The sequence below is a fragment of the Lingula anatina genome, chromosome 5 (assembly GCF_051362555.1).
Source record: "Lingula anatina isolate TDL-2025a chromosome 5, LinAna3.0, whole genome shotgun sequence".
Classification (NCBI taxonomy): domain Eukaryota; kingdom Metazoa; phylum Brachiopoda; class Lingulata; order Lingulida; family Lingulidae; genus Lingula; species Lingula anatina.
The window spans coordinates 19,818,234-19,845,031 of NC_141771.1; the positions used below are offsets into that span (position 1 = coordinate 19,818,234).

At 39.2% G+C, this 26,798-nt stretch overlaps 2 protein-coding genes and 2 long non-coding RNA genes across 5 annotated transcripts in view; all 4 read left to right on the forward strand.

Moving 5' to 3' along the window:
- Positions 1-26,798, forward strand: part of LOC106152492 (uncharacterized) — a 153,385-nt gene that overhangs the window by 118,267 nt on the left and 8,320 nt on the right. The gene's annotated exons all lie outside the window — the stretch shown is intronic.
- Positions 1-26,798, forward strand: part of LOC106179362 (uncharacterized) — a 118,831-nt gene that overhangs the window by 28,712 nt on the left and 63,321 nt on the right. The gene's annotated exons all lie outside the window — the stretch shown is intronic.
- LOC147761839 (uncharacterized) overlaps positions 1-26,798 on the forward strand; it is a 182,271-nt gene that overhangs the window by 20,413 nt on the left and 135,060 nt on the right. The gene's annotated exons all lie outside the window — the stretch shown is intronic.
- LOC106156134 (uncharacterized) lies at positions 5,431-6,390 on the forward strand. Its single transcript, XM_013531242.2, has 2 exons — positions 5,431-5,628; positions 5,946-6,390. Exons 1-2 carry the CDS (start codon positions 5,459-5,461, stop codon positions 6,388-6,390), a joined length of 615 nt encoding a protein of 204 aa, XP_013386696.2. The 5' UTR covers positions 5,431-5,458.

Genomic DNA, 26,798 nt, shown 5'->3' on the forward strand with positions numbered 1-26,798 from the left:
AGCATGAATTGAGCATGAATTGAATTTTATTAAATGGTAGATATCATTAAAGAATTCTGGTCACATTTAAATCCATTTCTCGAATTTTATAAATTCAGCAATCAATCTGTACACATTAGATATGTTTGCATCAACACCCACCTTTTAAAAAAGTATAAAAACCTTCTGTTAGTAGAAAAAAAACATTTAAGGAAACTTCACCTCAATATGCAAAAATGAAGCAACAGATCTGGGTCACATGATACTGTGACTACATAGAAGATAAAGGAGAAGGGCCGGATGATTCAAAATTCCAGGATCAAGGAATTGCCAAATAATAACTATGAAGTGCGGAAACAAGTTTTTGATACATATATATAATTTAACAGAAAACAAATGATAACCATGTCAGTACAATATAAGTAATTACACACTATGTTGAGCCCTGAAAATGAATGCACAAATTGTTATCTGAATATTAGGATTGTAATCAATGATAGTGTGGGTCATACGAAGGACAGCAGAAACAATGGAAGCTGGTGAGGTTACTGCTGGGCTGATATCATTTTCTCCCAGTTGACAAAAAACTACATCAAAGTTGGTCAGAAGAGGCAAAAAATTGGGATCATACAAGAAACTAGTGAGCATTGCTCCCCCTGAGCAATAAAAGTTCGTCGTGAGGCCATCAACACTAACATTGTCTGGTAGGGATGGCTCCTGGTGTAAACACTTTAAAAAGCTGTGCCCCATGAGTAGAGTCGGTCATGAACTGGTGCCTATAAAGACGTCTGAGTTATCATGGTCTTGCATACTTGTGCAATTGCATACTGTGTGCTCCTCGGATGGAAATGTCCCTCTATTTTATATACAACACAGGAGGGAATAACCATTCTCTTTTTCCTTCCTAAATTATGGTGGATCTACCTTGTAAAGGAGTGATAAGCTATGTAACTAAATAACCTGGAACAAATGTTCGTAAGAAAATTTTAGCGAGGAATGTATGAAGATAAAAATGCCACAGCCACAAAACAGACTGTGTGGTAATTGTAATTTAATTTTTGTTTATTTATTTATTTTTTATTTATTTATTTTTTTTACATTTAATTTTTTTTAGTACAAAAGGAAATGCACTTATAATATATACTTAGAATAATGAAAAACAGTGCTTGTTCATATTTATCATTATATCTGACTTGGTAATTTATTTCAATAATATGGACATTACGTAAAAACGACCTAGAATAAAAGTAAAAAAGTTACTTGTTGATGGGCACATTGTCATCAGTTGGTCCTTCCTGTTCCACATTCTGGTACATATTCACTTCAATCACGTCTCTGTTAAGACACACACTGGAGAAGGTAGCCATGTGCAATGCGTGGTGCAATTTTCATTTTCTAGTCTTTCTTCTATGGGGCTCAGCTCATGACAACATATGCATTCTAGTCCATCAGACATTGGATGACATGAACAACACAAACACCTGGAATATATTTTTGAATAGTAAAGAGAGATAAATGTCTACCACTTCAACTGAGCTTCATTGTCTACCTGTGAGATGACTTTTCAAACTCCTGATAACAGTACATACACATTCAAATCTCTTACCCGAGGAATCTAAAACCTCTTTAAGCCGTGTGAAGCCATTTTCCTGTTTATTCAATTCTTTAACCTGCTTGGCTCTCTACTCTGGTGGCCTTATGTCATCATCAGACAACTTGACCACATAGCTCATTAACTCCCCGACTGAGCAAAAAGGACATTTTTTAAAGCCCAATTTTTACAAAATGAGCTTTTAATTTGTGTATTTTGCATAAAGATACGTATCATTAGCAGGACATGTTTTCTGAAGAATGTGATTTGTTCAAGCCATTCTGACGGTCTGGCGTGAAACCTTTAATTTCAATTTTGTATAACCTATTTGTGTATAAATAACTCATAGTCCTTACCGTTCAATCACCACTGGCATGACTTTCCTCAGGTGGCCAAGGTATTTCTTACATTTCTCGTTGTCCACAGTTCTCCAAAAGTCTCTTAGACTGCAGCCAACTCTTCTTTTCTTTTGTGTTTGGTGTTTCCTCAGGTGATGCTTCATCTCAGCCCAGAGCAGTTCAGTTGGGGCTTTCAGGGGGGTCTTCGTCCAGTTGACACCATTTTCTTCCAAAAATATTCTTTGGTCAAGTGGCTTGTGTGGGTTTTGGTGTTGTCTTGAAAAAAGCGATGACCTTCAGGGAGAGTTTCACTTAGGAATGGAAGAAGGAAGAAGGAAGCCACCCACTATAGGATCCTATAAGATTTCCTAAGATTTCCTAAGGTCAAGGACGTTTCAGAGCACTGACGGTGCGCGCGAGCCATCTGGTGTTAAGTCTGCGAATGACCGTTTGCGGTAACTGATTGAGTTGGGGTAACTGACTTTTGAATCGTTTATTGATTGTTAGATTATGACGAATGATTAAAATGACCAAAACTAATTTAGTAGAATTAAGTTTAGATAGTTAAAGTAGGTTTTCGCTGTTAAATAGTGCCGATAGATTGTTGAATTGAGGTCTGCATTTTTTGCGTGAATGGCGTTTAATACCGATGCATCAGGGCACTCTACATTTGTCAGAAACAATTTACTTGGCTTCAATTCAGAGGAAATTATTTGCGCATAAATAACTTATCTTATGTTGTTTGCGATGTCTGTGCTTTCATCAGCAAGTGCTTTAACTACTGGTGATTCCCTGAGAGACTCCGTTATTTTTCTATCTACAACATTTGAAAGACTGTCTAAAAATCCGGAGTAATTCGTTGCTGAGTCATACATGATGTTGGACTGTTTCAGAAGTGATATTGCTTTGAGATCATCCAGGGTTAATTCATGAAAGAAATTGTCAATGACTTAAGCCTTGTATTTTAGGGGTATGTCTTCTGTCGCCAACCAATGGACGCATTTCAGAAGCACAGTCATAGCAGTGTCCAATTTTGAAGATCGTTTCCCTTCAACTGCCTTTCTGTCAGCTTGGAGAAGGGATGCTTCAATAAGCATCTTGTGTTCCGGCAGATTTGCGTGCCTTGTCAGGGTTGAATTTTGGAAATTTGTATTCCCCAATTTGCACAAGTTGCAAAACATATAGCTGGCCAACTTGTCCTCTGAAAAACACAACCAGCTGTATTTTTGTAGCCAGGAGTGATTAAAATTTTGCTTCAGTTTACTTGCGCCTTGTGTTTCAGACTGAGAGCTAGGTTTCGTCGTGAGATACACTGATATTCCCGTTCTCAAACAATAATGTTCCTTGTTTTGGATCATATTTAAGTCTTTTGGCCGCCATATGTTCTCATTCTTGTTCTGGCGTGCTGGAGGCTGGGAGCATATGTTATACGTTCTGTTCTAAAGAGCTCTCAAATGTACTTTTGTTTTTCATTGACGAAGCTTATGATTGGTTCACGTAAACTAACTTAGACCAATCAAATGTAACGAAACAAAAGCAAGAAAAACACAACAACAAACAGAAATATTTTAGGCCTAGGTTTTTAATCGGCAAGATTACAACACTTTTGAAAGTAATTAGTTGTGGCTGTCATACATTAGGCTCAAATGACACAATAGATCATATTTTTTGCATCATTTTTAGGATTTATACGTATTTTACACTTGACACAAACATAAATAAAACACTGAAGTTGCTAGCTTCTTTTCTTTAAGTTGCTCTTCATTGACCTGCATTTCTAATGACTTGAGTTCCTGGTTCAGTGATCCCAGTTTACAAAGCCCACCAGCACACTGCTGCTTTTACTGTAGATAAGGTCAGATTTAATTTTAATTTCATCGAACAGAAGAGAAACATTCTTCTGATGTTCTGCAAGCTCTGAAAACTTGACAGCAGTAAGATGTCATTTTAAACTACTTGGACTCACACCACTAGAGATTGTGCCTAAATTCTCATAATCAAACAAAGTTCTACAAGTGGGAAGTTTCATAAAACCACTTTGTGAAATGAATTCATATGCAGTAGATGACATGGCCCCCAGATTCATGCACCATTTCATCATGGTTAAATGCCACCTCATTTGTTTTGCACTTTTCTTTTGGGTTGCCTGCAGGGGTGCGCTTCGCTATGCCGAAGGTTCGCTGTGCCGAGGGTTCGCTATGCCGAAGGTTCGCTGTGCCGAGGGTTCGCTATGCCGAAGGTTCGCTGAGCCGAAGGTTCGCTATGCCGAGGGTTCGCTATGCCGATTGTTTTTATTTTGTGCCGAAAGGTTCGCTGCGTCGACGGCTCGCTATGCCGAAGCCATCGTAGAGTTAGATAGCCCATACTTTGAAGAAAATATTTTGAAAAAAAATACCTTTTTTTCCCGGGAAATTTTCACAAAATCTTGAGACAGATCTCACGATTTTGCACCCGTCGGAGGCGCTCTCCGGACGCCTGCGGGTTGTCGCAGATTTTTTAGACATCGCCACACCCGTCGCGGTCCCCAACTTTGAACTTAAAATTTTAAGATTGCTCGCAAGATTTTTCACCCAGTTTGGGCATCCCAGACACAATCTCCGATGACCTACGATGCCCTCCGATTAATCGGAGGCGTCCTCCGAATATATACCCATATATAACCACATATACCCAGGGGAAAAAAAATTACGAGAAAAGACGCTCGCAGAAATCGTCTCCGATCGCCTCCGATGCAATCGGAGGCTAATCCCACGATTTTTCGACAAAACCGGGTCAAAATCCTTGAAAAAATCTCTGTGACAATGTGACTGCTCCACTTTTATTAGGATTATTGCTAGGATTGTTCAAGGATTCTTTATTTTCTACGACGACCCCCGGCCAAAACTAATCAAATATAAAACTATATGTCATTAAATAAATAATAAATAGTAATTAAATAGATAACAACAAAAATACGAAGCTAAAATAACTGCATGTGACAATAACGACTACTAAAAGTATAATGATAATAAATAAAAAGATGTTAATTTTACACACACCCAATAACTACAAGTTCGCCAAAAATAATTAGAGAATGTTTTCTTTCAGTAATTTCCTAAAGTGGGTGACGCCCATAGTGCCAAAAATAATTAATAAATTAACTTACAGAACTGATTATTTAAAGCGATTTAAGATGTTTATGTCCATTAGGATTAACTTTCAATGCGCAGTTTTAACAAATTCAAATGGTACGGATGGAAGAAGAGAACTTTTTAAACTCGTTTATTTTAAAAAAAAGGCCACTGCTCGTCACGTTATATAACAAGCACAATGGGTGATGGGTAGCCGACTTTTTCGGCGCAGCGAACCCTCGGCACAGCCAAGAAGTTATAAAGAGAAGGAGTAGAAACAAGGGGTTTCCTTTCATCCTATCCTCGTAACGGGCTTAATCCTAATAATAGAGAGTTTCCGTTGCCGGTGAGATACGCCGGCCAGATTGTTACGTATGTTACGTATGTGCAAAGGTATCGAGTAACGCGCTACTCTTTTCACGTTCCGGTAAAGTCCCGGAATGCTGGCGCTTCCCGCCATAGGTGGCGCTCATTTCAATATGGCGGCAGCCGCGGAGTATCAGCATGTTATGCTTTCAGCGATGGAAAATGATGATGATGAGATGCTTTTAATGCTTTTACAAGACCAAGAAAGAACAGGACATGTAACTTATGATCCCGAATGGCCAAGGTAATTTTTGCTGTCACAGAAATCGTATAAAATTCTTGGTACAATTATTTTTTTTACCAATAGGAGTTTCGTACATAACAGTGAAAACATACAGTAACTTCAGAACTGCGGATGGACTTCTGTTGTCGATTGACGATACGTAGTAACTTATACTGGCGATAAACGAACGATGTTATACATCTATGAACTAATGATGTAATTATTTAGATATAATTGGTGGCAATTGCATAGGATGTGAGAACATGTAGGCCTAGTTTGAAGTTCCGTTTTAATTCCTGCAAATCTGGCACTTTACCCGAATTTTGTTCTTATTCCAGGTTTGATTTGGAGACCTTGACAGATGACCAGTGTAGAGAATATTTTAGGTTTTATAAAGATGACATCAAGAGGCTGGTCAGGGTTCTACACATTCCCAATAAAATAATATGTGAAAATGATGCCTTTGCTAGTGGCACAGATGCCTTTTGCATTCTTTTAAGGAGAATGGTTTATCCAAATAGACTGGCAGATTTGGAGCCAATGTTTGGAAGACCCAAGTCCACACTGTCCATGATTTCGAAAGAAATGTTGAACTTTATTTTACAAGAACATGGGCATCTTTTGGAAAATTTTGACCAGCCATGGTTGGATCAGGCCCATTTGCAGACGTATGCAGATGTTATCCATGCTAAAGGGGCACCACTAAGGAATTGCATTGGATTCATAGATGGGACTGTGCGTCCCATATCCCAGCTTGTGGTCTTAGGGAGAGCTTTTGCCTAATACATATTCAAAAGACCGTTCACGTGGGTTGCTTCAGCCAATTGGGATAAAGCCTCGCGAAGTCTCTAATAATCTCACAGAGAAAACATGGTGGGATTACAGAAGGGTGTAGAGAGAGATTTCAAGCCTGGACGCAACCATTTTGGGAAATAAAACTCAAATCATGCGAGATACACCTTCATTTGATCTAGAGCCGATCAGTTATACAAAAATTAGTTTCACATCAAGAATGTATGAGAACAATTTCACAAACCCACCTTCAACGCTAAAATTTGCACCTGTAGAAGTCTCACATTTATTTTAAATTCTTTTTGTCGTGTAAAGGAAATTTACCTTCATCTAGGAATGACACATTCAATTCAGAGCCGTGTACACAAAACAGTAGTACTTGCAATTTCCGTATGCCAGCCTCGTTTCTTTCTTTTTTGGCACATTATTGCTTATATACCAGGTAGAGCTTAAACAGGAAAATTGGGGAAATGAAAATAAGTTATTGCACTTAATATGAATCTAAATAACATACATATTTTTGTTTATATCTTTGTCTATTACATGAGGCCAACTAATATTAGACTGATAGTTTAAATTCATTAGAAGAAAAAATCATAGAAATATTTTTATTGATTGATATTGCTTTATTTCAACATTCGAGCAACTTGTATAATATCTAAAACAAAGTACCAGCAATGAAAATATGTCAATATTGTTACACCCAACAGTGATTAAAGCAATACAAAAATGGTTAGTTTTTATTTTGATGTGGTGATTATTTTATTTTATACTTTAGACAATTAGCCAGTGAACACTAAATTTCCTTTTAAAACTTGGACCACTAAATTTCCTTTTAAAACTTGCACCTCTTGTGCACTATAGTTTAATATTAGTGGCGGTAAGAAAACAGAGCCTTGTGCCTCATCAAGTTGCTGCTGGAAACAATCATTTTGGCTGTTTAATTATGGCTGTTTAAACATTTTGGCTGTTTAAACATGTACAGCTGCCAGCAAAACTAAAGATCTTTCACCTGCATTCTCTTCAACCTGAAATGAGTAAGTGCGGAATTCATTACAAAATATAACTCTACATCATAAACGAAACTCTGCAAACATCATATTGCAATAAAAAATTGAAAAAAATTCCGAGAGTTCCCTGTCATCAAATTTTGGACCCACCATTTTGAAAAAGTCCCATGAAAAGTTGTTTATTTGAAACGATGTTTTTCATCTGAAGGATTGATTCATTTAATATCACAATGTTATATTGTAATGGTGCACGTGCTTAACTAACCAGAAAAACATAAATTATGTGCTTACACCACGTTAAAATTACCAAAAATTGTCCCAAACTGTCACCCAACTGTCTCTAACCAATTAAGGGACCCGCCATTTTGAAAAAGTCCGATGAAAAGTTGTCTATTTGAAACGATGTTTTTCATCTAAAGGATTGATTCATTTAATACCAGAGTGATGTATTGTAATGATGCATGTGCTTAACTAACCAGAAAAACATAAATTAAGTGCTTACACCACGTTAAAATTACCAAAAATTGTCCCAAACTGTCACCCAACTGTCTCTTACCAATTTAGGGACCCGCCATTTTGAAAAAGTCCGATGAAAAGTTGTCTATTTGAAACGATGTTTTTCATCTAAAGGATTGATTCATTTAATACCAAAGTGATGTATTGTAATGATGCATGTGCTTAACTAGCCAGAAAAGCATAAATTATGTGCATACATCACGCACTTAAGAAGAAAAAAGTCCTTAACATAGAGGTCCCGCTGAATCGGCCTCAGATCTTTGAGGTAACGCTGCTTTCTGCACAGACAAATTTGACTGACAGTGACAGCCACCGTATGAACATAAAACAATGCTCAAAGCAGATTATCAACTCTCACTCACCTTTATATCGCTCGACTTGGCGTTTTTCTAAGTATAACTTCCAAATATTCGCATTAAACATGAATAAATCAAGACGTTTACGCACTGGTTCAGCTTCTCCATCTTGAGTCACGCGGTGGCGAGCGGAGGATTAGACCAGTTACGAGGATCGAATTTCAAAGGACGCCGCTTTGAAAAGAATGCTGCGATCTGATTGGACGAGAGAGATAATTGATGTTCCGTTTCTACTCCTTCTCATTATAACTTCTTGGCACAGCGAACCAGATCCTTTCGGCACAGCGAACCTTCGGCATAGCGAACCTTTGATTTTGGGGCTCCGGAAAACTTAGCCGATTTTAGACCAATTTTCCGGTTTTGTCGGCACAGCGAACCCTCGGCACAGCGAACCCTCGGCACAGCGCGCTGTCCCCGCCTGCAGCTGCTCTGTCCACAGGAGTTCTTGTACGGAACCTTCTGGAAACTCTGATGTGTTTGACTGAAGGATGTCAACCAACTTATCATGCAAATCTGGTGAGACACTGACTCCTTCTTCCACACTCCGATTTTCAATTTTCCTCAGCTTTTCTTCTCTCTTTTTGTTCTGCTTCCGTCCAGCCTTTTCCACTTCCTTCACCATTTTTAAGTGTTCACTGTACAGTTAGGCTATTGATGGGGGCATGGCTGCTTGGACTGGTGTTGGACTTGTTTTCTTTGTTGGTTTCTCTATGGAAGATGCTCAGTAGCGTAGGCCTGCATTTGGCACAAGGTGCACATTTTTCATGATTACTGGTAATTAACACTGGACATTCAGATTGTCTTACTGTTGAAAAAAGGTTTGGCCCCTAATCTTGATGGAAAAATTGCTTTCCTTGGCAATGACTATTTACACAGGAATATATAGAAAACTGCAAGTCCATCTTTATTGTGGTTCCTGCATAACTGAATAATGCTGTCCCCACTGCTCCCTACACAGATTGTACCACATTTCTGATGCAGTAAAATCAATTCAGAGTTCGAAGTTATCTTCTCTGGTACATCACTGAAGATAGGATTCCTGGTGTTTGAGGTTTTGCTTGAGCACAGCCCACAAATTCTCAATTTGATCAAGGTCCGTACCCTCTAGAGGCATTTTAAACTAGTTGATATTATTGGCTTTATTGAATTGCTTTGCCAATAAAGTGTTTTACTCTATTTCTAACAGCAGTAAAATACACTGCTGGTACTTACTGAGAGTATTGCCTGTTCCTCCTGTTTAGTAGGGACAGCACTGCTTTGTAGTACAATTTATGGAATCTTCTCTAGAGGGAGCGTGATGTGCTGTCTTGAGCACTGATCTGGGGGGGATCTTGGACCTCACATGGTTGGCTGTTACTTTATAAGTGCAGTCCCCATAAGCGCAACCGGAATTCAAGGATCCTCTCAGCAGTGACAGATAACACTACACCAATTTGCTGGTGTGCTTTTAGTCATATGTTTATCTGTCATTTTGTCAGTAAAGAATGGAACCAGATATCCCCGTAAAATCTCCACAAAAAATTCATTGATTTTCACTTTTCCAATGTAAATATGTGACAATGCATTTAACTCACCTATGCCTATCCTTGAAATTATAAATTTTAAGTCACAATCTTGAAATTAAAAAATAACAAAATGTGAAGTAGGTCTTTCTCCTATGAAGTCACTGGGTGGAGTGAAATGAAATGTCCAAACTGATGGGAGTACTGTATCCCTAAACTTATAAGTTATCATTTATGCAAATGAATGTTGCATCAGATGTGCCAAAACGCTGGCCTCTCAAGCACAATATAAAGGTTAACTAAATTCTACAATGTTTTAATATCAAGTATCACCAATTAGTAATCTCAACTATTTTTTGCCTTGACAAAATATGAAATTATGACAAATCTGCTGTCACTTTGCTAGAATCAGTTTATCACAAATACAGGGTGTATAAAAAAAAAAGTGAACACTTAATAAATGTCTCGAATTAAAAAAATTTATTTCATATAACAAATGTTAATGTTAATATAGATTTGTAGGGAAATTATGCTTTAATGCACACCATAGATTGTTGTGTCTTTCCATGCATAACTGAGCAGTGTCAAATTACATCATGAGGATCAAATTTTTATTTCGAGAACTTTTTTTCTCAAAAGGTTGATCAGTTGCCATAAAATGGTTCTATCAATGGTTTTCAAAATAAAAGCCTGCCAATTAACCTTTTGTTTCCTGTTATCTGCCACTTATGTTATTTTGTCATGAACATCCAATGTTACAAGAACTTCTCCACTACTTTTAACTGAAGCCGCATCAATATGCACAGTTTGTAAGTATACATGTGTGATAACTTCAAAGTTTTAACCATTAGTCTTCAACATGCTGTCCATTTCTGTCCAAGCAGATTTCGGGCTCTTCTCCTCATGCCATAAGCTGCACGTCATACTGTGGCTCTATCCCGTTGAAGAACATCCACCTCATCCCTGATACGCCTGTCAAGGTCATTCAAGTCTCGTGGTGGGGTTAAATAAACCTTGGGCTTGATACATACATTTGCAAATGTCAAATATCAAACAAGGTAATTTTTGATGATAGCTGCTGTCAGTAGCCAACTGCTACCCGGGTATTTGTTGCTCTGCTTGCAGTTACTTGAGTTTTCTTTTACAATCATCACAAGTATAGGAGTTATTGGTGACTAGCGTAGCAGCAGACTTGGCATCTATTCTTATACACATGTAATGATAGAAGTTATAACAGTTGGTACATCTTATCACTGGTGCCCCAGGACGGTGGGTCAAACACTTACAGTACACACTTATGGTATGAACCATTTCTTGTGCACTATGTCTCTGAGTTGAGGGTCTTTCACAGGGAAATAAAGTCAGTTTCTGACTCTCAAAGCTCTGCAAAAGGTGAGACCTCATCTCATAACCATTCTAAGAATATTTAAGTCTTGAGCACCCATAAGAAAATTAAACAGTTCATTAAAGCTGAAGTCGCCTAGGGATAGGAACTCTGACAGCTGCCCTCTGAAGGGATCACGTATTGAATCAAATGCTTTGCACTCTAGCAGCAGGTGGAACTCATCTACTTTATTCAAATGGCAAAGTTGACAAAATCCTAGGTATAATACGATTAAAAAAATGAAAAGATAAATTAAAAAGTAAATAAAAATTATATGCTATATTCCTAGTTATTATACGATTTAAAAAAAAAAACAATTGAACTGTGTTTTGATCGGCACTAAAACATTCGACTATCAGCCTTAGCATCTCATCGCTAGGGGCCGCCATGTTGGATTTCTCACTTCCGTCCCGCTGCCGTCTATGATCTACTGCTGACCCTATGAAAAGTGTATGGTACTGTCCAAAGAATCTTTTCCTCTCTATCCAAGGTCACACCCAGAATCGCCCAGCTCTTGGATGGCTCTGTCTCTCTCGCTCTCTGATTAAAGCCATCAAAACTAGGTTGTGTTGTGCTCGTGTGCAATTTTGTAAAAAAAAAATTGGTTTTGTTTCTGTTATGCACATTTTGTGTGCCATGTCTCTGATATAATTTGGTCTATATTTAGATCTAACAGGACCAGGTGCCTTTTTATTTTCTTCAGCTAAAGAATCATGCAAAGAATCATTATAATGTTATGGCAAAAAAAATTAAAGAAACAAAAATTAGATTGAAAATGAAATGAAATAAAAGTTTTTTCCAACTAATCTTATTACAAATAATTGTCAAAATTTGAATGAAGAGAAAGGTAACCATTTCATGTATGCTGTTAAAATGAGTCAACATGGCCAACAGTTACAGTTTTTTTTAACTCCTAAGATTCCTGTTGGCTGTGTTCAGGGCGGTCACCATTTTGCTCCAAAAGTTGTCTTACGTTTGTTCTAGGTAAAATTTACGGACAGCATTTCTTATGAACTCCCCTCTAACAATGTCCATTGGGGCGCGTTTGTCTTGGCCTTTGGTTGATCCTTCAATATTCCTTGTCAGGTCCATTCTTTAAGCAGTAGTAAAAAGGCTGGCCATTACCTTCACGCAGAAGCTTACTGGTCCTTTAGATTATATTTTAATTTTTGTCAACTCTAAATCAGAGAGTAAAGGGATGAGACCTTGGGCGGCAGAGGTGAGGGCACTGTTTCCAGTGATGAGGGAATTTTGGGAAGGTGTGGTTGGCAAAGGACTGGGGAAGGGCACATGAAAGGAGTTGGAGTAGGACAGGTGGTGGAAGAAGTTGGAGTGGGACAGGTGGTAGAAGAAGTTGGAGTGGGACAGGTGGTGGAAGAAGTTGGAGTGGGACAGGTGGTAGAAGAAGTTGGAGTGGGACAGGTGGTGGAAGAAGTTGGAGTGGGACAGGTGGTGGAAGAAGTTGGAGTGGGACAGGTGGTGGAAGAAGTTGGAATGGGTCCGGCGCTGGAAGAAGTTGGAGTGGGACGGGCGATGGAAGAAGCTGGAGTGGCACGGGCGATGGAAGGAGTTGGAGTGGAACGGGCGCTGGGGCAGGCTTCGAGCTCTACTATTTTGTCCTTCATGAGTTCTTGTATGGCGTACATTTTCTTGTTTAATCCCTCTAGTTTGTCCATAATTTTAATGAATGCCCCTCTACAATTGCACTGCAACACAGGCACAGGTTGCTCTTGACCATTGTGTGGCCCTGCTTCACCTAGGGCCAGCAAGGGTCCAGGCTGAATATTCAAATAAACAAGAAATATAACTATTGGTATCAACTGCAGTCTGTCGCTTTCAAATGTAATTAACATGGTGCCAAATTACCAGTTTTTGGTATTTCTTAAAGTCAATCTCTAAAAGAAATACATTATATCTCACATGTAGCAAACATACTACAGCTGCCAAGTTCACCATTTTCATGATACTGTTTAAATAACATTATAAAGACAAACACATAAATTACCTCAAATTTATATTTGAAAACCAAAATTTTATCTTCATATAGAAAATTATTGTAATTCTTTTAATTGTGAGAGGCAGGAAGTATGTTTTAACCATATAATTATTTTCTTTCAAAACTCACCTTTTTTTTTGTTTTTGGAGCAGGGACCTGACCACTCTCAGTCTCAGAAGTTGTCTCTGTCTCAGTTGCGGTCTCTGTAATACCTTTCGCACTATCTTCAGTGTCTCCATTCGAAATTACTGAGTTGATTGTATCGGTGTAACAGCGCACCTTAGCTATGTGCGCTTGTATGGAATCTGGAATAGAGGAAGGGGGTATATTACAAAAAAACTATAAGTAATAAAGTGAACCCGAGTGGCTGAACTCACTTATTCTTGTGACAACTACAGTCTAATTAGCAGTGATGCACAAAGGCGGCTGCCACACCCTGATCAGGGGCATGAACAACTTCCCATAAATTTTCCACCTTTAGGAATCCTATGAGATCTTCAAATAGCTCCTAGCCTGTCTCTACTATATACACCAAGTGGTTTGATCCAGTAGGATGAGCGTAGGAATGCTGGCTTATTGAAGAATAGCTGCACAGGACATGTTGTCTCTATGGCGGTCTTGTAGGATTGATAACAGATGCCTGATGGCATACACAGAGTCACCACTACCCATTCCACGGCAATGCAGCACTAACACCTTGCTGTCAATTACTGAGGGCAGTAAATCATTGAGCAGATCTTCCTGATCCTGCCAGACATGGGAGGACTCTGAAAAATCAAGACTGACCTCTCTGATGGTGGTGACATGGTGACATGAACCATCGTCCTGAAGGCTGTGAGATTTTGCTCCCATAAAGCAGGGGTTTGGACGGCCTTTTTTGGGTGAAAGCCTATAGCTACGTACATGTTCTCCGGCTTATTTAACAAGACACTCCGAGTCAGATACCTCTCCGGATCACAATATACCGCTACTGAGCCCACCAGATTAACCTCCTTGCCCTCTGGCATAGGAACTTTCTCCCGCAGACTCAAGGTCCCATTGGACGGCAGATTATAAGCTTGGAGAGTCCTGTCCAAGTGGAAATGGCTATCGAAAGCCTGGACTCCGACTCCCATCACTACATCTGCCACTGATGTCCGTTGGATACCTGCAGGCACCTTGAAATTGTTGAGCCATAAATCCCGTTGGGCTAGATTCATGTATGAAGCTAACTTCAGCCAATAAAATATTTACTATTTTCTTTTCTGAGACATCATGGCTGCCTCACGGACTTTGATACCCTTCTCCTCCTTTTCAGCCTCCTCTTTCTTTTTGTTCTGTCTCTGGCTGTCCTCTGCAGCCGCATTCTCTTCAAGAACATCAGTCAGTTCTTGAAGCAGATGCTCTCTTTCCCCAACTTCCTCAGCTGTTCCTGTTCTACAAAAAAATGAAGTAAAATCAATGTGCTTCTAAAGCCTTACTCTATGCAATTGTTAGCGATAAAAGAATTTTACTGGCAAATGAGGTATACATAAAAGTCTTGGATACATGAACCTATTAATTAATTTTTGCTGACATTAATTACAAAGCTATATATATATATATATATATATATATATATATATATACTCACGCCTTTAAGGACTCTACAGTTTTCTGGCTGAAAGCAAGTTTTAGGGCCCTAATTCGTGCTTGGCAACTTTTTATGCTAAAGCTGCCTTCTGTATCAGAAAAACTGTTGAGGTTGGTGACCACCTCCTCCCATTTGCCCCTCTTTCCTGCAAATGGGTTGAGGGTGATGACCTCCCTCAATAGCATCAAATCGTCCTTCACAGTGAACCTATTTTGAGACATGTTGGTTAACTATAAAAAAGGAAACAAAATTATTATTTCATTTCATGCACGTACATATAACTAAAAACCATTGCTTATCTCAAGAAAATAGCAAGCAAGTTACAGAGGAGCATATGCTAGGTTATGCCTCGCCTTTCTACCACAAATATAATAACAATTTACGGTCCTGTAGCCATCTATTTCCAAGGGGCAGTTTCTTTTTTTAATGACATTTTACCGGCAAAAATGGCGGTTAGTAAGAACCCCCTGATCAACTCCCGACTACGTGCCTGATAAACCAAAACTAGTGACTCCTCTCTCTTTAAAAGTCGGAATTTGCATGAAGGTACACTTGAAGTATTGTAAAAAAAGTATATATAGCATATAAATTAGCAAACATTACCTTAAATAACTATTTATAATAATCTTCTGCACTGGCTAGATAGGAGCGCTTGTATTACGCAGACTAGATAGGAAGATGGTATATATATAATGAACTCGTTGAACGTCACAAGTGTGCACAAACTGATGACATATTAATCAAGCCGGCGTATCTAGCCTGAAGATGAAGGGAGTGGGAGCTATATAAAGGTCTCCTGTGAAGAGAGGATCAGTCAAAGTTTGAAAATTTTGGTCTCCATTTTTGGCTGCCATGGCCATTTTCTCTAAATTCAAATTCATCTTTTGATCTCTGGCAAAAGTGTTTTGGCAAAATCGTGCTCAAACAATTGGAATGGTGGGATGCTGACATTTAATGTTTTTTCAAAAGTTGAATGACCTAGAATATAATGAAAATAGTCTTCATCAAAGAAGTATTGTAGAAGTGCCAAATTAATTGGACGGGCTCTTGTGATTGAGTCATTATAGTGACAGTTCTGGAGTCTGGGTGAGAGATATAGATAATCTGTGGTAACTGAACACTGACATGGTACGTACATTCATGATGCAGAACTGACAACCTTGTATTAGGAATGTTTTTCTATTTGGGCAATGAAATACCATTTTGCTAACATTTGAAACCAAAATTTTACCTTGTTCCAACTCTCGAATTTCCTGTTTGCTTGCATTATGTACAAATTGGAAGTTACATAATGTTTTGACTTGCTTGTTAAGTCTCAAAAATAGTGACATAATGCATCATTTCTGTGAAATAGGGGTAAGGGTTTTAGAAATAGGGCAAACTTTTAGGGTGGACCCATAACAGTTTTCATACTCTTCCCATGACATCTCCGTAGAGTACTGCCTATCCATGGTCACGACTAATAAATTTAGGGTATTAAAAAAATGAGTTGCATGTGATGTTGAATCATTTAATGGGACTGGAAAATTGGAAACTTTATAAATCTGGAATTTGCTTTTTAATGGAGTGAGGGTACCTTGATTGTAACAAAATAGTGTTATTGATTCTGGATGTCGCGAGCTTGGCATGTGAAAAGTTAAAGCTGGGTTGAGTGATTGCAATGTTAAAGTCTGTGTTATCTGTTTTTAAATGTTTTTGGATCATTTCTGGCATTGTTTTGATCATATCTATCGAAACTATGTCTGGGGATAATTTATTTGTGTGTTCTGTTATGCCCTGGGTGAAAGTGTCTAAATTCCTGGGGATTTCAGTGGCTAAGTGTGTTTGATGCTGGGTTTTCGCTAGAATGTTTATGATCAATTTAGTCTGTTCTTGTATGGTATCAATGTTGTTGTGTAGCTGTGTTAGTTCCATGTGATTTTGTCTGATGGCCAAGATGGTGTTACTGACTCTTGTGTTAACTGCTGGAAAAAATGAACCTAACTTTTGTGTTTGCCTGTAAAATGCAGTTGTTGTAATTGTTTGTCTTTTCTGCAGTGCGTTTAAGTGGTCAATAACCTTGTTTACGTCATCTTCTGTGGCTGTCCCAAACAGTGAATGTGACAAATGTCCAACAAACGGTAGCAGCGATCTTTTCTCTCTGGAGTTACCGTGCTCTTCTGCCAGAGCTTTCAATTGACAGAGTTTATGGCCTTGAAGAGTCTGTCCTTGGCTTGTTTGTGCATTTGGAATATCTGACGTTCTGCTGACTTCACAGCGAGATATTGCGGGTACTTCTGTGTTGCAAACAGATCAATTTCCAATTTCTTCCTTGAGGGGTTGTGGTAAGGGGACTTCAAATGTGTGGAGCCATTAATCTTTTGATGTCCGTGTGATTGCTACTTCCTTGAACTGGACTCCATAATTAACTTGGGTTAATGTGGAGATAGCTGATGCTGGATGGAGTAGCATTATTATAAGAGTGCACATGATGATGATGAGGCTTCCTGGGAAAAGAATGATTTAGCCATTACCTTTTATTGCTTTTTGAGTTCTAATTGATTTGCTATAGCATTTAATCTAGGGTATCTCACCAGCAATGGAAACTCTCTAATGTACAAGTGCACCCACAGAGTTGGCTGGCTTTAGGGTTACTTGCAGGGGCAGAGTGATGCCAAGATCTTGACAGAAGGCTTGCATGGCTTGCCGTTGGGCTTCGCCAATCCCCCTGATTTTTTGTTGCCTGATGTGGATATAAAATCAGATAGGCTTTTTAGGGGTTTATTGATACCAAATATGAGCGAGGTGTTTTTTTTTTCCGGATTGGGATTTCTCTCCCGTACTTACAAATTCAGAAAAGGGGTTCTTTCCAGTTTGGGATACTTGCACAACTGAATGTGCTTTCTCACCCGTACTAGGAAAAGAAGGGAAGGAGAGGCTCATAAGGGATGGGATTGGCCTTTGATCTTGCTTTCTGCTTTGGGATATCTGCCCAATTGAATGGGTTTTCTCTCCCGTACTAACAAAGACAGAAGCAGAAGAGGGGGTGGTAAGTTTGCGGCAATGCGCACCAAAGCTGCCCGTCTACTACCCTCCATGGAAAATACAAGGGACTTTTCCAAAGCAGACTCGGGGTTTAGGGCTCCCTTTGGCAGCAAATCCATCTGAGGATCCAAGCAATTCCGAAGAATTGCAAGACTCCCAAGAATAGACCTCCCCCTCCAGGACGTCCACCTCCATGGCCTCTGTTGATGTTGAAGGAACTGGTGTGGAAGTCCCCCCTCCCCCAGACACCACAAAAGAGGTTTGGGTAATTGTGGGGTCAGTTTCCAACCTTATATCCCTGACTGGTCCCGAGAAAACACTTGGCTCCCCAATATGTTTGGGTCTCACTGGCGTCTTGGATTTCCCAGTCTTAGAATTAGGTGGGAGTTATTTTTTCCACCCAGTTTTTATTGGAAATCCCCTTGGAGAGTACTTCAGACGCTAAGTTGTGCAGCCACGAGTAGTACTCACCCTACTTATTATCTTTGGCCATTTGGATTTTACATAAGTCCACAACGTCTTGTACTAAGTTCTTAGATATACCGCGGGTACAATCTAGTCGCTAAGGGCTCTAATCCACCGTTGAAAGATTCTAGGTTCAGTATGCTATTCCCGACTTGGGTTATGCCCAGAGAGAAGAGTAACGCAACACCACTGTTTGGTTACAAAAATCAAAACTCATTTATTTCCAGGTCGCAGCCTGATTTTATACCTAAATTTGCATGACAGACTTTATTGAATATCTTTATTGAAACTTTATAATTAAAGGAGATGAGATATGAAAAGAGATTAACTTTAGATATGAGCTATAAACTTTAAAGGACATGAGATATGAACAGGGATTATAAGAGCTATAAACTTTGACACGTATTACGAGTCGTGCGCTCAAGCCCGCGATTCAGGTTGAATAAATTCCTAGTCTGAACAGTCTTATACTGACTGTTAGATCTTGTCAATATCCCCAGGCAGAGCTTCTACCAGATCACAGACAAATTTCCCGGGCTGGATGACTGGAAACACACGGTATTTTATCTACGGTAAAGTGCCATGAATTTCGAACGGCTCTTGAATTTCGAACGATCTTAAAATCGGCCGTCTGGAGTTTTTTCTGGACCATGAATTTCGGCCAGTCAGCAATTTTGCGCGATCTTGATTTCGTGAATTTCGTACACCTTAAAATCGGCCACCGGGCTATTCTCGCGCTTGTAAAGATCTAACAGTCGGCAATGTTGCCCTAGCGTACCTTTACCTGAGTACTACGTGTGCGGCCCAAGGTGCAAGATAACGATCAGTACAGTTAGTTTAGGACGCTAAACAACATCGTCATATCCATTCATTCAGATAACAGGAGAATCTATTAAGAGTTGTACCGTCGGGCTGTTGTTTCTTTACCGCAGTATTCGGTGTGAGATAGCGATCGGTAGTTTTGCTGAGGCGCACAATAGCATTGTTAACAGTAGAGACTTCAGTAACAGAACAAAAGAGCAATATTAAGAGCTGCAATAAAGATTACCATTATTGCTTTCTTGTCTCGCTCAGATCGTTCACGATCTCCCGCTGACGATCTTCCGCTAATGAGGTCCCTTGAAATGTACAAATGAAATGAAAAATATTTTTAAAAATTATAAATTCCAATGGGGAGGGATAGAGGGTTAAAAACAATCGAGAACGATCTCCGGCTGACGATCTGCCGCAAACGAAAGCCACTGAACGAGTATGAGCTTTCTCGTTTCACTCGGATTGCGACGCTGATGATACGAAAATTGCGTTCTCGTCTCGCCCTTTGGCTTACGAAGTCTCTTTAACAAATATGAAAATTGCCTCCTGGTCTCTCTCGGATTGCGATCGATCTCTCGCTGAAAATTTGAAATTTTCCTTTTTGTCAATCAGCTTTGTCAGTTGCCGTGCGTATGAAGGTCCGGAAGGTGTCCCCTTTCACAAATTGGCCTGTAGTTTGCTTAGTGTTTTGTACCGCATGAAGGTCACTCTTGTCACTGCTGCATACGGCGTGGAATGTGTATCTTAAGGTTCATAGAAACATTTTATTGTGTTTTGTAAGCTTTAGGAAGTAGTTTCGTCGTGACTGAATATCAGCGTACACTACAAAGTAGTACCATTCATCTGTGACGCATCATAAAAGCTAGGTATGTCAAATTACTCTAAGAAAATTTCTTACAACGTCCACGGCTGTCCCGACAAGCCAAGACGTCATTTAAAAAAAGTCGCAAGCCGTCTAGCCGTCTTTGAAAATATAGGCCGTCCGGTGATGTCAGCGGCCGTCCAAATGACGGCTGGACGGTTCGCTGGGAAAAGCCTTGCTCATAAGGGTATATTTATTTAACTAGGGGCTTACTGACATCACCCAACTTACATGCGGGTGCATGCCTCCCAAAATTATATTAAAGGATAAAATTGTAATATATCTAAATATAATTGTTTGTAAATTTTGTAAAAATTGCCCATGCCACCCCGTTAGTTTGGAGGGTTAAGCTGGATCAAGTCCGTGTCAAAATTCTTTGAAACTATGCAGGATAAATCAATCTTCCTTTGTTTCTCTGGCTCCTTGTTTATCCCGATGATCAGATTTATCTAGTGCCCCCAGGTCTGCTGGAGCAGCTCTTTGAAATAATACACAGGTAGATTTTTATCTGAGATAAATATCGCGTTCGATACACTCAAGACAAAAGCTACATTGTACCTGTGAGCTGAAGGGCACTTTACCCTTTAATTAAGAGGTAAAGCAAGTTCCAGCTAGATGGACGATTAAGATCGGACTTCAGATGGTAACTAGTATTGTTTACCTCAGTTCTGTGAAAGCTAACGAGAAGGGTGTCAGAACAATGGTGCATATATAAATTATACAGAGAATTTGTACATTCAGGTGACATTAACTTATAATCGAAGGGGATTTTCGATAATATTCCTTGAAAAGTACACTAGATTTATAGAGAATAATATCATGGTTGGCCAAAAAATTATATACGCACAGTGTATCCGTGCGTATGCCTGGTTACGCCCCTGTCGCAAACCAGCAAACCATATCCTGCTGACTACATGAAAATTGCCTTCTAGCATGGACAAAAAGTCCAAGCTTCTATGCTTGCTCGGATCGCTGACGATCTCTTGCTGACGAATATAGTAACGAAGTCCCTTGAACTAGTGTGGAAATTGGCTTATTATCGCACTCAGATCGCTCACTATCTCCCATTGACGATCTTCCAGTCCCTTGAACGAATATAAAAACTGCCTTTTCGGTTTACTCTAGATTACCTATCTCTCGCGTTTGTTTGAAGATGACAAAACGTACACGCTTTTCAAATGCGTACATTGACGCAACTATGCGCCAGGAAATCAGTTGCTGCTGCTGGTTAAGATTGGGTTGCCTGAGCGAAAAAAAAAAACGGCCCTGCACCCCCCCCCCCCCCCCCAAACCTAGTATATTTGATCGCAGACAACAATCAGCGGTCATCTTGGTCGCAGCGCACGACGGAGAGAGACCGTAATACACAGTTCTGCTGCCGTGGCGAAGGCTACCTGTGCCCCGCACATACCGATCTGCCGTCGTAGGGGCCTCCCCGCACGGAGGAGAGGCCGTAGTGCAGAGGCCGGCTTATGCAGCGAAGGCTACGTATGCGTCGGAGACACCGACCCGCGAAAGGCGAGATGAGGACGCATTCGCGCGTAAAGCTCCGCCCAACTTAAACAGTAAAGGCAACGAACCTGGTCGCGGAAGACACTTATCGCAGATGAAGGCTACCTGCACGTGCGCCATAGACATTGATCGGCTGTCGTCTCCGTTTCAGTGCACGGAAAGGAGCAACGGTAACACTAAGCTTCCATAGTAAAGGTTATCTGGCCGTGGCAGACGCTAATCGTCAGCCGTCTCTCCCTCCGTCCACTCCCGTTCTGAGCGCCAGGAGCGTTTTTGAAAAACGACACTAGTTTCTGAATGTCAGAATCGCTTTTGAAAAACGACACTACTGATAACGATGCTGTTTTGCGGCCCTAGACAAGAGTACCGCTCTATCTATGGGCCATACACAGTGATCGGGTGAAAGTACGTGTATACCTTTGGTCGCAATTACCGACACTCACACATCATACATTATGGTAACTCTAAATAGATCGTCGGGAGAAGATAACAGAAGGCCTAGCGACGAACAGACAACTTCCGGTCAAAATTGACAGAATTCCATGAAATTCGAACTTTCAGGAGTTTTGAGCACCTCCTTTTCATGAATTTCGGCCATAACGATCTTTTCCCAAATTTAATTATTTTTTACTGTTCGAAATTCATGGCACATTACCGTATGTAGCCAGTTCATACACAACTGTATTTTTGGACTTGGGGGTTTTTGCTGCTGGGCCATCTGAAATGATAAATGAACACACATGTATTAGGTTATATGTTGTTCAGCTTTCTTGCAACGAGGACATTTATACTTATCAATATCCCAGGCATCAGTCACTGTGATATTAACACAGGACCCATGATACCATTCATCACAGAAATCACACTGAATCATGAACCTTCCACCATATGGTTCTCTACAAACAACATAAAGTGGTGACAGTAGTATCATTAGGAAGTAAATGGCTACAAATATACAAAGAATCAATACTTACTGGTTGTAGCTAAAACTGTTTCTTTTCCCTCTGAAATCTTGAAATCCATATGAAACAAGCACACCTTGTTGGATTTTCTCATTTGCAGTTAATTCTGAAGTCTTCATTCCAGAAATGGTTTTATCATCCCATTCAATGACCGCATAGGCATCTGAAAGCACAAACGACATCTGTGTATTAAACTTTGTAACCAAAATTACAATATTGTATGATATTCACAGCACAATCACTGTTCCTCAAGATATACCAGTAGGTCCATGTGAAAAAATATAGAGGAAAAAAAATTACAGATCAAGAATTTAATGACACAATCACTCTTCCAGCACTTTACCCTCACTACAAATGACCAAACACACCTACCTGACACAATATTGAAGAAAAAAATTTTTCATCCCTACCTGGCCAAAATTGAAGAAAACTGCCATATCCGGACCTTACGAAAATCTCTCAAAATCACCCAAAAATGACCCGTCACCAATTTTTCCAAAAAGTGATGAAAATTAATTTACCACACCTGACATTCATAAAAAATGTGGAAACGCGCCCGGGTCACTTCATTAAAGCCCCCAATTTCAGCTTTAAAGATTGCCAGAAAGCACACCTGAGAACAGGATTTGGAGAGAGGGGGGGGTGGAGAGAGTTTTTGCTCTATTTCTTCCTAAATAATGACACAATCACTCTTCCAGCACTTTACCCTCACTACAAATGACCAAACACACCTACCTGACACAATATTGAAGAAAAAAAATTTTCATCCCTACCTGGCCAAAATTGAAGAAAACTGCCATATCCGGACCTTACGAAAATCTCTCAAAATCACCCAAAAATGACCTGTCACCAATTTTTCCAAAAAGTGATGAAAATTAATTTACCACACCTGACATTCATAAAAAATGTGGAAACGCGCCCGGGTCACTTCATTAAAGCCCCCCAATTTCAGCTTTAAAGATTGCCAGAAAGCACACCTGAGAACAGGATTTGGAGAGAGGGGGGGTGGAGAGAGTTTTAACAGTACATCGACATAGATAGCCGTTCACCTTACAGTTGTATTACTTGCCTTCTGACACACCGCAAAGGGTGATTAAGTGTTAATGGGTGACGGTAATGTCACAATATCCGGAATGCACCAGTGGTGTGGAATTTTATGAGATTACTCATATCTGCATAGTTAAAATAAAAACAACACTCATGTTCCTTTAGTCAGGCCAAGCCAGAGACATGTCGGTCTAATAGCCAAGGCACTGCAACGAAAAAGAAGTGGAATTAAGCACTGCTCTATAAATTAAAATTTTGAATTTAAAAATTATAAACATATGATAAATATATACACTATTTATACATGTCCAACCAGTAAGAAATAGTTTGAACAGATCTGCACTTATGACATCCCATCACTAGATGCTGTTATGAAGTTGACAATGAAGCTGCGAAAAATATAGCAGCGTTTTCCATTACAGAATCTGATGATGTCGCGACAGGAGTGTAAATCTATTTAATCGTCCCCTTTTTTTGTAAAGCAGTAAACTGTAAACTACACTAAATATATAAAAATAATATATAAATAAATGTAAAATAAAATACTGATTTGAAACATTTTCCTTTAAATTAAACATAATATAATACATATACATATACAATGTTGGTGTTGAAAAATAAATACAAAGTATATACAAAGAAAAGAAATATAAATAATCTATAAATAATCTTAATTACAAAAAAATAACCCAAACAATATTGTACATATTTACAAAGTCAAAGCCTAAAAATACCTGGACAGACATGGCAGTAACTTAATAACCTGTGGCTCTGCCTTCAACACAAATTACTTCGGGCAATACCTTCTGAATGTGGTTAATATACTTAACACACTTAGCCTGATCCACAGTGGTCCAGAATTCTTCAATGGCAGCCACAAGTTGATCTTTCGTTCTTGGTTTCACCCGGTTCCTGATGAAGTACTTTAGTTCAGCCCAAAGCATCTCAATGGGGTTTAGATCAGGGCTCTCGGGGGGCGTCTTGAACCAGTTGATATTGTGCTGCTCAAAGAACGTGGCCGTCGACCTGCTGGTATGCACGGGGGCATTGTCTTGCTGGAACCTGTGTCCCAGAGGAAGTCTGTGGTTAAATCAGAAGAGATACGTAAATGTTACTATTTTCCGAACTTTCAGCTGATGGACAAACATTAGCAATGCATACTCTAAATCGCTACTGACTCTTTATTATTTTAATTGCTGATTTCCGCTTACCTTTCTTGCAGAAACGGATTAAGAGTGTCCCGAAGAATGTCCTGGTACGCCTCGCTGTTCATCGCGTCAGTAAACATAACAATGGGAGTTGCCCCTCTTTGCAAAATGCCTGAAATAGAAAATATCAGTCCGTTAGTTTACATGAACATGCGCTTTTATTTTAAAAGCCTAGTCATAATCTTGGCGAATTAGTTTTCAGACCCGGAGTGTTAAATTACACTTGTTAAATTTTGATTCATTACATTTCAACAAGCAAAGTTTACCCTTTTTTATCACAACAGTATTAAACATTTTACTGTAGTGTCTCACCTGCCCATTCATGAACCTTGTAGGGGAGCTTCGGTTTGCTGCGCAGTGGGCGGGCGGACTTATGTCGTTGCCGTCTTTATCCCTGATGACTTTCTGAAAAATTTATCGACCATTCGTGTCCATCTCCACGGTACACTCATCTGAAGTGAATGCGCAAATAAGATAAATAAGACACATTTTGAAATTCAAAAGGCAAATTCAAGAAAAGAAATAATGTTTGTATACCTTTTTAACAACGGTGCTAATATATATACATGTAGTTTTACAAAGTGAGCGGAATATTCGGGAATAGATCTTAAACAACAATACATGTACATGTTGTTTTTTTAATGCAGATCTGTGGGTTGTGGCTTACCAGAAAACACAACGTCCTCAAACTTGTCCTCTACTGCCAGGGCCTCCTGGCACCAGTTCACTCTTTTCGGACGGTTCACAATGCTAACAAGCTGGCAGTAGCCCTTCGCACTTTTCACCCAGCCAACCTTCTTCCTTAATCTCCGCACAGCACTGGATGACACAATCAGATCTGTTAAAACGAACGAAAAAGAGCGGTATTTATATGAACATTCGGTCAATAATTTATTATTTCTTCACTGTATGAAAAAATCAATTTGACAAATTACAGTGTATGTTAACCACTATGTGATGTACCAGATGCTTTCTCTTGTTTAGCTCAATGAGGAGTAGATTTCCTAACATTTCCTCCATTTGATGCGCGATGATCGCCACGGTAATATTTCGATGTGCGTCATTTTAAATACATCTTCAATGGTATTATTACATAATTATTACCTGTACCTTAGTAACTTTTTTTTGGTATCAAATAACAATTTAGCTATGCTTTTTTCCATCTTCATTAGATTAGATTAGATTAGATTAGGGTTGATTTCCAATTCAGGTTCCTACTGGATCCTCTTTATCGGACTCTTCCTCCAAAACTAACTTGTGACTTCTGATGATGTTGATTTCGGACCTATAACTGTTGGTAGTCCAAGTTTACATAATTTTTCTGGGTAACTAAGGTTATTCATGTCGTCCTATAAGTTAGTTGTGAGAAGACACATTTCTTCTTGAACAACGACTCTCTCTGATACGATGCATAATGTCCTTGCCTTCATCATCTATCTAAAATATGATAGTTATAAGTATACATTTAGAAACATGTACCATCTTTACCTGCTTTGACGATCTTGTCCTAACTAACTGAGGCATGTATTGCCATGGGCAATTCACTTGTTATACCCTCCTCGCTTGTTATTAAGAAAAGTCCCTCAGCAATTTCTTTATTCATTGCTGTTTCCCCCTCTAACTCTTCAGTTAAGAAGAGGAAATCCCCATCGTCAGAGGAGGAAAAACAGCAATCAGAGTCAACTGTTCCTCCACATCCATGCTTGGTTGTATCTGAAATGAACAAAGAATACATACCTAAAACATTGTATTTGTTATTTATTATATAAAACATTTAATTGTAGTGAAATTACAGGTCTAAGGACAGTGTTGACCTGGGTACAGTACCAGTATGTGTATTCTTGCTTGTTGGGATGAAATCATGCATGTATGGTTTATATTCAAGTTTTAAGTATGGAAGCACAGTTTTAAAAAGGAAAAGACGTCGACATGGATAAATGAAAACACTGAGATGTGTTTGATAATTTTTGGAATCATGTTTGTGGGTATTAACACTGAAAGTTTCTAAATTGCATAAAAATTGTATTGATGAGAACAATATAAATTGCACGGAGGGCAATTTTTTGTGTGAAATGAACTGAATTTTGGTGCCATTCTGAACAGATTTTAAAACATTTATTCCTAGTAAAA